Source organism: Brassica oleracea, chromosome C1, assembly GCF_000695525.1.
Source record: "Brassica oleracea var. oleracea cultivar TO1000 chromosome C1, BOL, whole genome shotgun sequence".
NCBI lineage: Eukaryota > Viridiplantae > Streptophyta > Magnoliopsida > Brassicales > Brassicaceae > Brassica > Brassica oleracea.
This window is the reverse complement of record NC_027748.1, coordinates 37299468-37313385: the sequence shown is the minus strand read 5'-3', so window position 1 is coordinate 37313385 and position 13918 is coordinate 37299468. Positions and strand designations below refer to the sequence as shown.

Genomic DNA, 13918 nt, shown 5'->3' with positions numbered 1-13918 from the left:
TTCGTCGCAATCGCAAGAGAGAAGCCGGAGAGGAACGAGACGGGATTTAGATTTAGGTGGAGAGGGAGAGAGACAAAACGCTTCGTTTAGAGAATAGGATCCGGTTCAGTTTGGTTGGGTCGGGTAGAGCAGGTCGGGTTGGTAATAAGTTGGTTTCATTAAGGTCCCTAGCGTCTTTAACCACGTTTTACCCGATTTTATATTTAAAAAAAATAAAAAATATATTATTTTTTAGGGAAGTTTACTAAAATGATTCAAATTAGTTCAGTTATTACTAGAGTATGGCATAAAAGTTTTAAATTACTAAAATATTTTTATGGATGAAAATACCCTTATTAACAGTTGTGCCCAAATCTAATATTACGAAAGTGCCATTTAAATTTTGAAAAAAATCGTCGACGGCAGATTTGTTTCATGGAAAATAAATCTTTCTGGATATAAATCTGTTAATTAAAACTGTCGTTATATTAACATCTGCCATGTACATGGTGGCAGATTTTTAAAGTCACGATAGATATTTTAGACGTGGCTACTTTATCTGGCCGATTTAACGTTGACACGAGATTTATATGTTTAAGTCTGTCGCATGAAGTAACCGATTTTTTAAAATTGTTAGTTTTATTTCAGAATTGTTAGATTTTTAAGATCGATTTAAAATTACGTACGACCGAATTTCACTCGGAAATAGATATATTTTTTTATGACAGATATGTTTATCCGATTTAAATTTCTGATCGACTTTTGTTTTTATTTGGTGGCAGACTTTTTAAATTGCCACCTTTGACGGCAGACTTTTAAATTAATTTTAATTACTAGATTGGGACAAACAACTTGTAGCAGACATATCAACTCGAATTTTTGGTTAAATTCACATAGATTTCGGCTTAGTTTAAATAGGTTTCAGTTTAAATTAACTTTGGTTTTAATTAATTTTTTTAATTGGTCTAAGTCAATTTATTTCCAATTTATTTAATTTAAACCACCGGTTTAAACAATTTCTAACCTTGGTTTAAGCTAGTCATTACACAACGTTCTCTAATTAGGTATACGTCTTTGTCGTCTTCTTCTTTTTACGTTTCATTCAGCAACACATGGTCCCCTTTCATGGTGATTTACAACGGCATCTTTGATTTCATATTGATTGGAGAATAATGGAACACATAATTCTCGTCTCTGGTAAGTGGAAAGTTGAGAAAACTAAGTGGTTATTTGAAGCGGATAATGACAGAGGAAGCATATTAGTGGCTGCGAATTATGGCACTCAATTTGAGGATTTTGTGAAAATCATATTTGAGGATTACGGAGTTGATTTTGCAGAAAACAATTTGGAACTGAGGTACATTTTTCCGAAGCGGAATCTACACAATCAAAGCATCAATACACCACCTGTGAAAATAGGAAACGATAGGCAGTTTCATGCATTCTTGGGTCTTCGCAAAGTTGAGGGCGTTCGACTGTGTGTTGAATTTAAAGCGAACAAAAGTGCTGGGGAAGGAGATGGAGAAGATCAGAAACAACCCATACAAGGAGATGACCTGTTGTGTGAAGACGAAGAAGATACAGATGAAGAAGGTGATCGTTTCGATTACTGCGATGACTCTGATGGAGCAACATCTGACGATGAAAACTTTTCTGCGTATGGGCTTCCACCAGATCATGTAGAAGAGGTTCATGGATCTTCTACAAAGATGATATATGCAAGAGCCCTAAAGACAGAAGAAAGAGAGTCTCCAAAGAGTCTGTCCTATTTGCGCACATTCAAATTTGACGTAGGACAGAGTTACGATTCGAAAGATGCATTGGAGACACGTCTGAAGATATGTTCAGCTGTCCAAAAGTTTGATTTTGATGTCCACGCATCAACACGTTCACTGCTGTTTGTAAAATGTTGGTTAAAAGGATGTACATGGAAGCTAAGAGCCACACCAGTAGGTGATTCTGCGAAGTTTACAATCCGAGTGTATGTAGATGAACATACCTGCTCCGTAACAGAACGTTCATCTCGTTCCCAACAAGCTACTCCTGAAATTTTTGGACTCTTGTACAAAGACTATATTGGTGGGGTTGATCCATCTATTTTGCCACGTCATGTTATTAATGCTATGAACATGAGCTTCGAAATCAAGGTTGACTACAGTTTTGCGTCAAATATATTTTCTTCTCCAACCCTTACTTCCTTTTAAATTTGGTTACTGTTTATTTTTTTTATTGCAGATGGATTACTGGAAAGCTCATCGTACACTTATAGTTGCTAGAGATCTCGTAATGGGTTCTTCAGAGAGTGGATACGAGTAACTACCTACTTACCTCCACATGATTAGAATGGCAAATCCGGGGACTTTAACTTGATTGGAAATTGATGCAAACAATAGATTTAAGTACTTATTCCTTGCATTCAACGCTAGCATTACCGGATTTCCATTTATGAGGAAGGTTGTTGTGGTTGATGGAACTTTTTTGCAAGGTAAATACAAAGGAACGCTTCTGATTGCAACATCACAGGATGGTAATTTCCAGATCTTTCCAATAGCATTTGCTGTGGTTGACACAGAGAATGATGAATCATGGACATGGTTTTTCCGCCAACTCAGCCGTGTGATACCAGATGATGAAGGATTGGCGTTAATTTCTGACAGGCACAAGTCAATAGGGAAAGCTATTGCGGCGGTCTATCCATTGGCAAGCAGGGGAATTTGCACGTACCACTTATATAAAAACATCTTGTTACGGTACAGAGGGCGTGACTTGTTTGGATTGGTCAAATAAGCTGCCAACTCGTTTAGGTTGGCTGAATTTCAAGCAACCTTCGAGCAAATCAAAGAGTTAAATCCAGCTCTGCATGCATATTTGGAACGTGCTGATGTATGTAAGTGGGCACGAGCTCATTTTAGAGGTGATAGATATAACCTCACTACAAGTAACATAGCTGAGTCCATAAACAGAGCTTTGTCCGGTGCTAGAAGCTTGCCAATTGTTCACCTTCTAGAGTCAATCCGCTTAATGATGACACGTTGGTTTGCAAAAAGAAAACATGACGCTGAGTTGATGAAAACCTCTCTGGCTCGTGGTGTAGAGAAATTGTTGGAGGTAATATATTGAGAATGCTTTGCTAATTTACTTCACTGTGATATTTAGAATGCTTTGCTAATTTACTACACTGTGATATCTGCAGGGACGTATACCTATTGCTAATATGCTAAAGGTTCAAGTAATAGACATCCATCAGTCACAAGTGACAGGAATCGCGTCTTTGCATGTTGTAAATCTCACGGAAAAAATGTTATTGCCGTAGATTTGATATAGAGAAGCTACCGTGTGCTCATGCTATAGCTGCTGCGGAAGCTAGGAAAACATCACATATATCACTTTGTCATCATTACTATCGGAAGCAATATCTCTACAATGCGTACTACACTGCTGTTATGCCCAAAGATGACGCTGTTCCAATTCCAAAGGAGGTTACAAAGAAAATATGTCTACCACCTGAGGTCCGTCAACCACCCGGAAGACCAAAAAAATCAAGACATACATCTATTTTGGAAAAAGTTGCAGTCAAGAAGCGGCCACGGAAAGAACCCACATGTAGAATTTGTAACCAGACGGGTCACAATTCTACAACATGTCCTCTAAAGTGATGAGTTTTCGAATTATTTTGAGACATTGGTCATTACATTTCATTTAGTTTGGTGCTACATTGGTTTACTTTGTTTACTAGACTTTTTTCATTACTTACTAGATTTTTGTCATTACTCTATGGTTCATTTGATTTCTGTACGCTTTTGCTGTTTTTATAGTGATTTTGTGCTGATCTTTGTTAACTTTTTTTTTGTTAGCTTTTTGTAGTTCTTAGTGGATATAAAACTTCCGAGCAAATAGATAACATGGACAAATTAACCATCAACGATAAACATCCAAATTACATCCATCTGAGAAAACAAAAACCAACCAAGTTACATCCATCCGAGAAAACAAAAACCAACCAAGTTACATCCATCCGAAAACAAGCAAAAACAATTCAAGTGACATCCATCCAAAGAAAAGCAAAAATCTACCATGTATACATATGAGAATAAGCAAAAAAACATCCTAAGGAAAAACTGACAAGTTATACTTCCTTATCCTCCATAGCCACCTCCTCATAAATCTCTACACCCATCTTCAGTCGCAGTGCTGGCATAATCTGATTACTTAAGCCTTCAAAATTATACCCAAGAGCTAGACATTCAATGTATTTCAGAGTGTACACACCGCAATCTCCTGGGTCCTCATTTTTGGGGATCTTCTTGTGCCTACGGTTGGTGAACTGCTTGTCACGCTTAGTTCTCCCATCCACCATCTTGTTGAGCAGAGCCGGAAGCATTTTCGTGAAAGGCCTGCACTCCTCGTGCATCTTCTTATCAGTCACCATAGATGGAATGCTATCATACACATGTATTACCTCCTTAACAAGATCAATGCGTAAAGCAACCCAGTGGTCACCGTTGACATGGTGACAGAGGAAGAGAGTGTCAACATCTGCAAGCCATTTCTTACCCGTAACAAATTGTTCTGGGTATTCTCCATTGAAGGCCATGCTATAACGGTCTGCCAACTCATATGTCGTCTGATCAGACTTCTTGTAGTCATTCACCCATGACTGCACAAACCAGCGATCCAGAAATGCAATTCGAGGAGAGGAATATGGAGATTTGGATTGCATGGAGCGTCTGTGAAACATAAGCATTTCTGCGGCCATGTGCTGTGACATTAAAAAAAATTGCAATCAAACTGATATATTCGATACTGAGCCAAACAAATCACTATCATAAACTTACGGAGTCATGCAACCAGCCGTATCGCTTTGTTGGCCAAGCTTCTCTCGGTATAATCAACTTCACATAAAATTCTGCACTTCTGTCTGCAAAACCAGACTCGTCCTTTTCCCTACAAAGAATAAGACTTACAAATCAGACTATTAAGAAAGAACAAGATAGGATAGCAGAGAAGAAACTTACAAATCAGACTTAATGAAGTCCAATACTTTCTACAATTTCTCTGGATCCACCTTAGATAATGGGTCATAAGATTCCTTGGAGACACCAGTTATGATACGCTTCACTGTTGAATTCCCTACAAAAGGCCAAACTTGTCTTCGTCAACTACTGTTTTCGCCTGCGTCTAGGCTCCAGACCTGAAGCAAGTGCTTCCAACACCTGTCTACACTTTACACTCTTCTCCCATTTTAGATTATTCTCCCAGTCATCTGTGGAAACGGATTGGTCATTCAGCTCTGGGATACTAAATGCTTTCTCTGTCTTGACTTTTTTCAATGGCTTTACATCTTCCTTCACCGGCATCGTCTTCTTATTCTTCTTCTCCTTTTTAATTGTATTGGTAAACCATCAATAGAACTTTTTTTTGTCTGAACCATCCATGACTGTCAAGTATAAGAAAAAAAAATAGTAAGTATTTTGTGCATAAAAGATAAAACACCCTAGTTGACAATGTAAACATACCATCGTGTTGCTACAAGCGTCATCATCGTCTTGTACTTTGGAGTTGTCAGCATTTGAAGGAATTTTTTCATCATCTTTCCCTTTAAGAACATTTATTTCTTCCCTTAATATGGACATCTCGTTCTTTAACTAAGTCTCCAATAAACCCATTCTAGCTTCCATCTGAGTGTGTATAGAAGCTTCCAATATCTTACTAACCTTTTCAGCTACACTAACATCCATGGTTTCTACTTTTGCATTCAATATCTTACTAACCTTTTCAGCTACACTAACATCCATGGTTTCTACTTTTGCATTCAGGTTGTTAACACATTCAAGAAACTTTTTTATGGTGGTGTTGTTGATGGGCATATCACTATGAGATTCTGCCTGCAATATTCACAAACCAAAAAAAAAATTAACCACTAACAAAAGGAACATATTCAATAACACTAGAACATATTCAATAACATTAGATACATACCATTTCTGGAGCAGTTTGTTTCTCCTTTCGTTTTGCTGAGGGGCTCTCATCCACTGTATCAGGAACACTAGGTGCACTGACATGAGTTTTTCCCTTCTGGTACTTGGAAGGTGGCACTACTTCCCAAAACTTTACGTTAAGCTGATCATTGAGGATATCAACTATCATGTTATCCAAATTAGCAGGCGGTTCATATTCGTCCCATTTCGGATATCTATCCTCCATTGGTTTTAAAATCATATGCCTTACACGAACCTGCATTGTAAAGTACAATACTAATTAAGTAGAAAAAAAATAGACAGGGAACTGTATAAAAATTCTTAATACTTTCTGATGTTGTTGCTTTTCTTGTGCACAGAAGTTTAAGAAGTTGATACGCTGACGAGAACCATGCCATGACAGAAGGGGAACCTCAGCTCCATCTATCTGCTGCCCATATATCTCTCCTAAACCTGGCACAGACTCGTATATCCAAATTGCCAGTGCATGAACACAACCACGAAGTGTGTAACTCTTCTTTCCTACGTATGTTAGAACTTTAATGGAATCCACAAGGCTGGTAAATCCTACACGGCCCCATGGATAACGCTGGAAAGCTGTTGCATCCATCACCCTTTTCGCACAATGCAGTGGTATTCTACTATTGCTCGAAATGCCAAATATCCCAATGGATAGAAGACACAACAAGCCAACCATTAACCGCTTCTCTCTAGGCCAGTTTCTGATGATCGGAAAAAGGGCTTGAAGTTCATTAAGCTTGGGTCCTTTAGAAATTGGAACTTTCATCTCCACCCAAAAGTCTTCATGACCCACATCCCACTGCTCATGCGTGTCGAAGGGATCACAATTTAGACCTGTAATATCTCCAAACTCATACAGAGAGAACCTCATTGGCTGGTCTACTAGCAAAGACCAAATTTCATAACTGCTGGCGACCGCCAATTGATTGACAAGAAAATAATGAACACATTTCGCAGACCAAGTGTAATCCAACTCCTTTAGCTTGATAATCACACCAACAGCTGATTCTCTCAACTCAGACCAAACGTCTGCGCCCACATTTTCTTCCACGGTTTGAATGTTGGATAGAAAACAACTGTGGTTCATGTTCCTGTTTTGAATAGGCGTTTTCCCAATCTCGTAAAGCCGTGGAGGATACTTCCTATTACCCGAAGATGAAGCCATTCCTTTAAAAAAGCAAAGAGAACAAACTTAATAAATATTATTCATCCCCATAATAACATAAAAATTTAGAATTCAGCATCACAAAAGTAGTAGAACAAACTTAACAAATAGAACAAGAATAATCAGACAGCATAAAGTTTATTTTTTTTAAATTTTTGAACACACAGAAAAGTATATCTAGAAACAAAGAAAAGACAAATCAATTTTTCAATTTAGGAATTACGGTCTTGAAATTTCAAATTGCAATCACTCCAAGTATGATAACAACATTTCGATTTCCTTAGATTTGGGCCTTACCGATTCAAGTAACACAGAATTGATCGCGGAAGTGACCGATAGGGTTCGTCAAGAATCTTCGAGGCGAATTGAGTGACTAGGGAAGAGAAAGGAGGAGAAGCCGATGCACAATGGAGAAGACGAAATTGAAGATTGAAAAACAGAGAAAGAAGTATGGGAGAAGGAGTTGTCGGACCTCCTTTGTTGGGGGTTCTGTCGCTTTACAAAAGGGAAGAAGAACCCGTGTTCTAGGTTTTGTCGTCAACGAAAAGAGAACATATTGTTTTTGTTTTTTTTTTTTCCTTTTGAATTAAAATCTATTTTATTAAATGGCATATTAAAAATTAATGGTAAACTTGTGGTTAATGATTCAAAGGTTGGGTTTTTGGTAAATTTGCCTATGTTGAAGTACAATCTAGTAATTACAAAGTTATATGAGTTATCTGAGTAATTACTAGAATGATTTGAGCTATTCCAAATAATTTCTCTATTTTTTATTACAGGGTGAAATCAGCATTTTTAATGGAAAGGGAGGGGCATTTCGAGTTAAAGTCCCTAAATATCCCGAGGGTTTCTTTTTCCTCCTTCCCCTTCACCCACCCATACACGTGTTTCTCCCTCTCTTTCTTCAACCTCTAAACATGGATATCAATGGTAAAAATAAACACAAAAAATTATATTCTAAACCATATTAATAATATGTTCTTGCGATTTTGATTAAGGCTGGTGAGCTCAATGTCATATCAATGCTCTGTTCTTCGCGATTCTACCATATGAATAGTGAGGGTAAAAAATAATATGTCTGATTTTCGCAAATTTTAAAGTTCAAAATTGATGAATATGGATAAATTCATAGTTTTGATGTGTAAGCAAAACCTAAAACCCACAAAAAGGGAGATTCGGGAAAACTCTAATAAAGATGAAGAAATAATTACGAAACTGCCACTGATTATAAGAATAAAAATACTTTAACTCAATATGCCCCTGTGTCTCTTAAAAAATTCTAAATTCTCCACACAATAAAATATAATTTACTTTTTAATTATATTTTAAATACAAAACCGTTTTAAAGACATCTATAACCTTAATGAAACCAGATAATTACATAATCCTACAACAGAAACCCAACTCACTCAAACCCATATGGGTAATACCCGGTTCTTAAACCTAAACGCTGCGTTTTAGACTGATTTTCTCATTTCTCAGGTTTCGTGCGACATATTACTTACATTTGGAAAACACTAGACTCAAAATCAAAAGCTAGGGTTCCATCGAAAAGTTGTCAGATTCGATTTCGCCGGTGATTAAATCCTGTGAGAAGGGCTTTGATTTCTCTGGAAAGCGTTGGAAACTTTTTCTGTTGAGAAGGCTCAATTTGGCGGGGTCTTGTTATCTCCGCTACCAAACTCTTTGGTGATCTCTATCGACTTTTCTGCAGCAAGTCAAAACTATTTAACACCGGTTAAATGATTTATGGGTTAGTTTTATAGCTTATGATTCTCATAACCTTTATATGTTTGTTGGTTGATGTTGTTTACTTGTGGATGCTTTATTTCCTTGGTTCTCTCTTTGGGCATTGCTTATTTCTTTTCTCTTTTGGTTCTTATGTTTAGTGATTGTGTTTGCTTCTCTTTTCTGCCTGCTAATTGATGTATTCTTTGATTTCTCTGTTTAGCTCTTGATTCTGTATATGTCAAGAGATCAATGCCTCCAAGTGTTTTGTTATAACGTTGATTGAGAACTGCCAGAATCAAGATGACATTAATAGGTTTTTTGTAAATATGCTCCCTTTTTAGCATTTTGATTTTTTTTTCTTGGCCATTTGACTTTTTCTCAGGTGGATAACAGTGGTGGTGGCAGAGGAAGAGATCGTTGTTTTTGTGGTGATGTAAGGAGCGGTGGCAGAGGAAGAGACGGTTGTGGCCGTGGATTCAGACTTAGTTTCACTACCTAAGGTACGTTTGGAATACTTGTAAGACAAAATTAATATATGCTTGTCCTGCTCTATGTATTTAGCCACTAAGGAAGATGGTAAATAATTGGACTTTATTGTATAACAGGATCAATGAGCAGGTGCAGTTTGAATTATATTACATGTATGTTTACACGATGGATGATAGTGTTTGGACGAGAATGAAGACGACGGTGGATTGGCCAGTGTTCTGAAAGTAGTCAAGGAAGCTCGCTGTGGATTTTTAAAAGGTCTATATGTGTGAGAAGAGGACAACTGGAACCATATGCTTCAAGACGATGGAAGATATATGATGCAACACGAATACAAGAGCTTATGAAGAAAATAAAACTATTCAAACTCCAACCGCTTGCGAAGACTGAAGAGGCTTCTATACTTTGCTTAATGTTGTGTGTATGTCTTTTTGCATCAATAATCCAGTTCAGTGTTAACTATGTTTATGGAGTTTAATATCTGAGAGTGTTAAGCTTTTAACTGAATAAATGTATAGAGATAGTTCCTTCGTCTCTACCTTCTCTTGAATCTGCAGTTTTTCATATGTTTTTACTCTTAGTCTCTATGCACTTGTACTTATTCAAATTTTCTCAGTTTATCATAATACATTTCGGATTCCTTCGTAGCTTCTTTAGATTTCGAGTAATATGTAAGTCATGTGTTTCTCAATAATAATTTAAAAAGTAGCCGTGCAACCGTGTTATATTTAATTATTTAATATTGTAATTGCACTTAGTAATTTTTAGTAATCTTCAAGACATTAGTAATACCGCTTTACACATAGTAATATTTTGGTAAATTTTAAGTTTTATTAGTAAAACTATGTCCATATGAGATATTTTGTAGTAAAACAAATGACTTTATACAATGAATATCATTAAGTAAGAGTATTACAGTTTGCAAGAAATAATTATTTTTATAGATTACTATAGCTTTACAATTCACACAACAACCATGAAAGCTTAGGAATCATTTTGGAAAAATGATAAGTATTTCTAAACTATAGAAAATAATCATCTAAATAGTTTTAATAGTATTATTTACTATATACATAGTCTACTAATAGATAATATATGGGTTCTATATGTTAAATAAACGTACTAATTGCAATACATAAGGATTAAATTACACATATAAAATCAAGTAATTCTATCCGAATTACACATAATAAACCCAATACTCTCGTAGTCCGAATTACACACAATAAACCCAATATTCTTAGTAGTCCGGTTACACACATAAATCCAATAATCCTAATAGTCTAATCATTTTTAGGACAATGTTGTTCGGATTAAACCACTACTAGCATATTTTATGACCATATTAAAGTCCTACTATACTCCAAAATGAAGTAAGATAAACCAAACCCCATAAACACAATTTTAAAAATCATTTTGAATGTCTCCAAATTTTCATTAAATCTTACATTATTTACATTACCCAATATATACACTTCATTTTAATTATATTCAGAAAATATTTCTGCAAAAAGAACATAATAAACCTAAAACCCAGTAAACACAATTTTAAACTCGTTTTAAATCTTCCAAAATTCTAAGTAAATCTTATATTATTTACATCATCCAAGATATACAGTTCATTTAATGATATTCTAGATACTTTTATTTTAAAAATGGATATAATAAATCTAAAATCCATAAAAAACAGTTTTAAAATTCATTTTCAATCTTCCGAAATTCTCATTAAATCATACATGATTTACATTATCAAAATGTACAGTTTATTTTAATGATATTCTAGATAATCCTTTTTTTTCTAAAACGGATATAATAAATCTAAAACCTAAAAAAAAAATGTCTTAAAAATTGTTTTCAATCTCCCGAAATTCTCAAAATATGATATAAAACCTTAAACTAAGGAAAATAATTTATATAAATATTTTATTAATTTATTTTTGAAATTAGTTGTTGATTAAAATATTAGTGAAATACATGTTTATTAATTTTGTATTTTGAAATATTTTTATGTAACCCAAATTTATATAAATATTTTGATTAAATTTATTTTTAAAGTAATGTTTAATTAAAATATTATTAAAATAAATATTTTATTAAATTTGTATTTTTGAAATATTATTGAAATAATTTATACTAATATTTTTGAAATTAATTGTTGATTTGAATATGAAATATTTATTTTAAATTTGAGTGCTTTTATATAAAAGAAATAAATTTTTATTGAAGGAAAATTAATTTTTATAAATATTTTATCAAATTTATTTTTGAAAGTTAATTGCTGATTAAATAGTATTTTAATAATTTATTCTGTTATTTTATCATCTATTAGAATATTATTTTAGGATAAACATAATTTATTTTTATAATTTTTAGCTATATTAATCTTTGATAATTTTTAGGGGTGGGCGTTCCAGTACCCATTCGGGTTCGGTTCGGGTCTATTCGGGTTTCGGGTTTTTGGGGTCAAAGATTTCAGTCCCATTCGGATATTTCTAAATTTCGGTTCGGGTTCGGTTCGGGTTCGGATAACCCATTTAAATTATTTTTAAAATTTTAAAATTCATTATATATTTTAAAATACTCAAAATCTATTAACAAAATAATATATTACATATAAATTTGAATAACACATGTCAAAATACCTAAACTTAACATATAAATTGGTTTGGTTTGAATATTTGGATAGAGAATAAATAAATATTTTGAGTATTTTTGGTATTTTGAGTATACTTTAACTATTTAATACATTTAGTTTTGATTATTTGTATATAATTTCAACTATTTTGGATAAGTTAAAAGTATCAAGTATATTTTGGATATTTTTTAATATACATTAAATCTAAAAAATAGTTAATATATAAGTTTATAAATCTATTTCAGATATATTCGGGTACCCAAAATATTTCGGTTCAGATCAGGTTTGGTTTCGGTTCATTAAATACCATAATTTTAGATCCATTCGGATATTTAATCTATTTTGGTTCGGGTTCGGTACTATATTTTTGGATCGGATTCGGTTCGGTTTTTTGGATCTGAGTTTTTTTGCCTAGCACTAATAATTAAAAAAATCACTAAAAAATGATTTGGAAAAATAAATCTGGGACCAGGCGGAAAAAAATTAAAAAAAAAAATCTATAAAATAATCTGGTCGGTACAGAAATTAATATGGGAACCATCCGAAAAATAATAATAAAAAGAAAAATAATAATCATTTTCTAGTGCTTTTAAAAGGAAAAATTTAAAACTGATTCAAAAGAAATACCCTAATTTACAGCATAAACTACTTTAACTTATAACTTTCTATACAAAAAAATAAGAGAAGTGACTACATTCACACTGATTCTATGCAGAGTTGAAAACATTATCTAGTCTCCCATCGTGTGCCTAATGCTACGTGTATATTATTAAAAAGGAAATATCCATTAAAAATATCCCTTAGTTTTTAAATTTAATTACACTTCCATACCATTTAACATTAAATTAAATTCTTTATTTTAATATTTATCTTTTTCAGTTAGATTAATGTGTTTTTCTTAAATAAATCTGAGTTAAATGTAATTAAATCTATATTATTAAAAAAGAAATGTCCATTAAAAATACCCTTTAGTTTTTAAATTTAATTACATTTCCACGCCACTGAACATTAAATTAAATTCTCTATTTTAATGTTTGTTTTTTTCAGTTAGATTAATGTGTTTTTCTTAAATAAATCTGAGTTAAATGTAATTAAATCAACTTTAAAATACACCTATATTAACAAACTATTGAAACAAATATTAAAAACAACCTAAACTATGAAAAATAATTTAAAAGCTAACTTCCACGCTTTTGGTGTTATAATACGTATATATTACCATATATAAACAAAATTAATGTTTATTACTATAATTTACCAATAAAATATTTTGTATATATATTAGACGTGATTCATTTATATTTTAAAATGGGTGGATCAATTTATATCCCGTCCAATTGGATTTTTAGAATAATTGTAATTCATTTTAAGTTTGACCCAAATGCATAATATACTAATAATATATTTTAATTATACAATTAAATATGAAAGAAATGTCAATATAAATTTGATCCAACATAGTATGTTAATATATATATATATATATATATATATATATATATTTACATCCAATCTTTTTTAATAGTTACATAACTGTTCCAACTAGGGGTGTTCAATCCGGATATCGGTTCGGTTTCGGTTCGGTTTTTTCGGTATTTCGGGATTTCGGTTAGTAAAATATAACTATCATTCTAAATCCATATTTACTTCGGTTCGGTTCGGTTTATATACCGTCGGTTTTTGGTTTATTCAATTTTATACTAAAAAACATAATTCTTTATTTTGGGATCATATTATATGAAATTTAGAGTCTTGTTGTCAACACATTCATTTATTAAAAAATATTATAAGTTTAAATAAAAGAACAAAAATAAAAAAATGTTTCTATCATCTAATAAAATAATCAAATCTATAATTAAAATCAAAGCTCAAAATTTTGATAATAAAAATAAAAAACAAAAAATAAAACAGAAGCACGAA

The 13918-nt window shown here is 33.0% G+C and overlaps 1 protein-coding gene and 1 long non-coding RNA gene across 2 annotated transcripts; one reads left to right on the top strand and one right to left on the bottom strand.

Annotated features, from left to right (window-relative positions):
• Positions 1–4105: 4105 nt before the first annotated feature.
• On the bottom strand, positions 4106–7065 carry LOC106339113. The gene is made up of 9 exons (XM_013777928.1): positions 6862–7065; positions 6286–6777; positions 5959–6213; positions 5694–5864; positions 5496–5624; positions 5171–5357; positions 5028–5109; positions 4815–4923; positions 4106–4738 (listed from the first exon to the last, which is right to left on the bottom strand). The coding sequence occupies exons 1-9, from the start codon at positions 7063–7065 to the stop codon at positions 4106–4108; spliced, it is 2262 nt and encodes a 753-aa protein (XP_013633382.1).
• Positions 7066–8659: 1594 nt separating this feature from the next.
• Positions 8660–9939, top strand: LOC106299189. The gene is made up of 3 exons (XR_001261711.1): positions 8660–8896; positions 9257–9374; positions 9480–9939. It is a non-coding gene; the product is annotated as an uncharacterized LOC106299189 (long non-coding RNA).
• The last annotated feature ends 3979 nt before the right edge of the window (positions 9940–13918 follow it).

Excerpts from the sequence above, each read along its gene's own strand:
- LOC106339113 (XM_013777928.1), bottom strand. The coding sequence starts at position 7,065 with ATGAACCACAGTTGTTTTCTATCCAACATTCAAACCGTGGAAGAAAAT. Across the intron at positions 6,778-6,861 it reads ATGAAATTTGGTCTTTGCTA|TGGGATGTGGGTCATGAAGA; the intron begins GTAGACCAGCCA and ends ACGCATGAGCAG. Across the intron at positions 6,214-6,285 it reads AAAAGCAACAACATCAGAAA|GTTCGTGTAAGGCATATGAT; the intron begins GTATTAAGAATT and ends TTTACAATGCAG.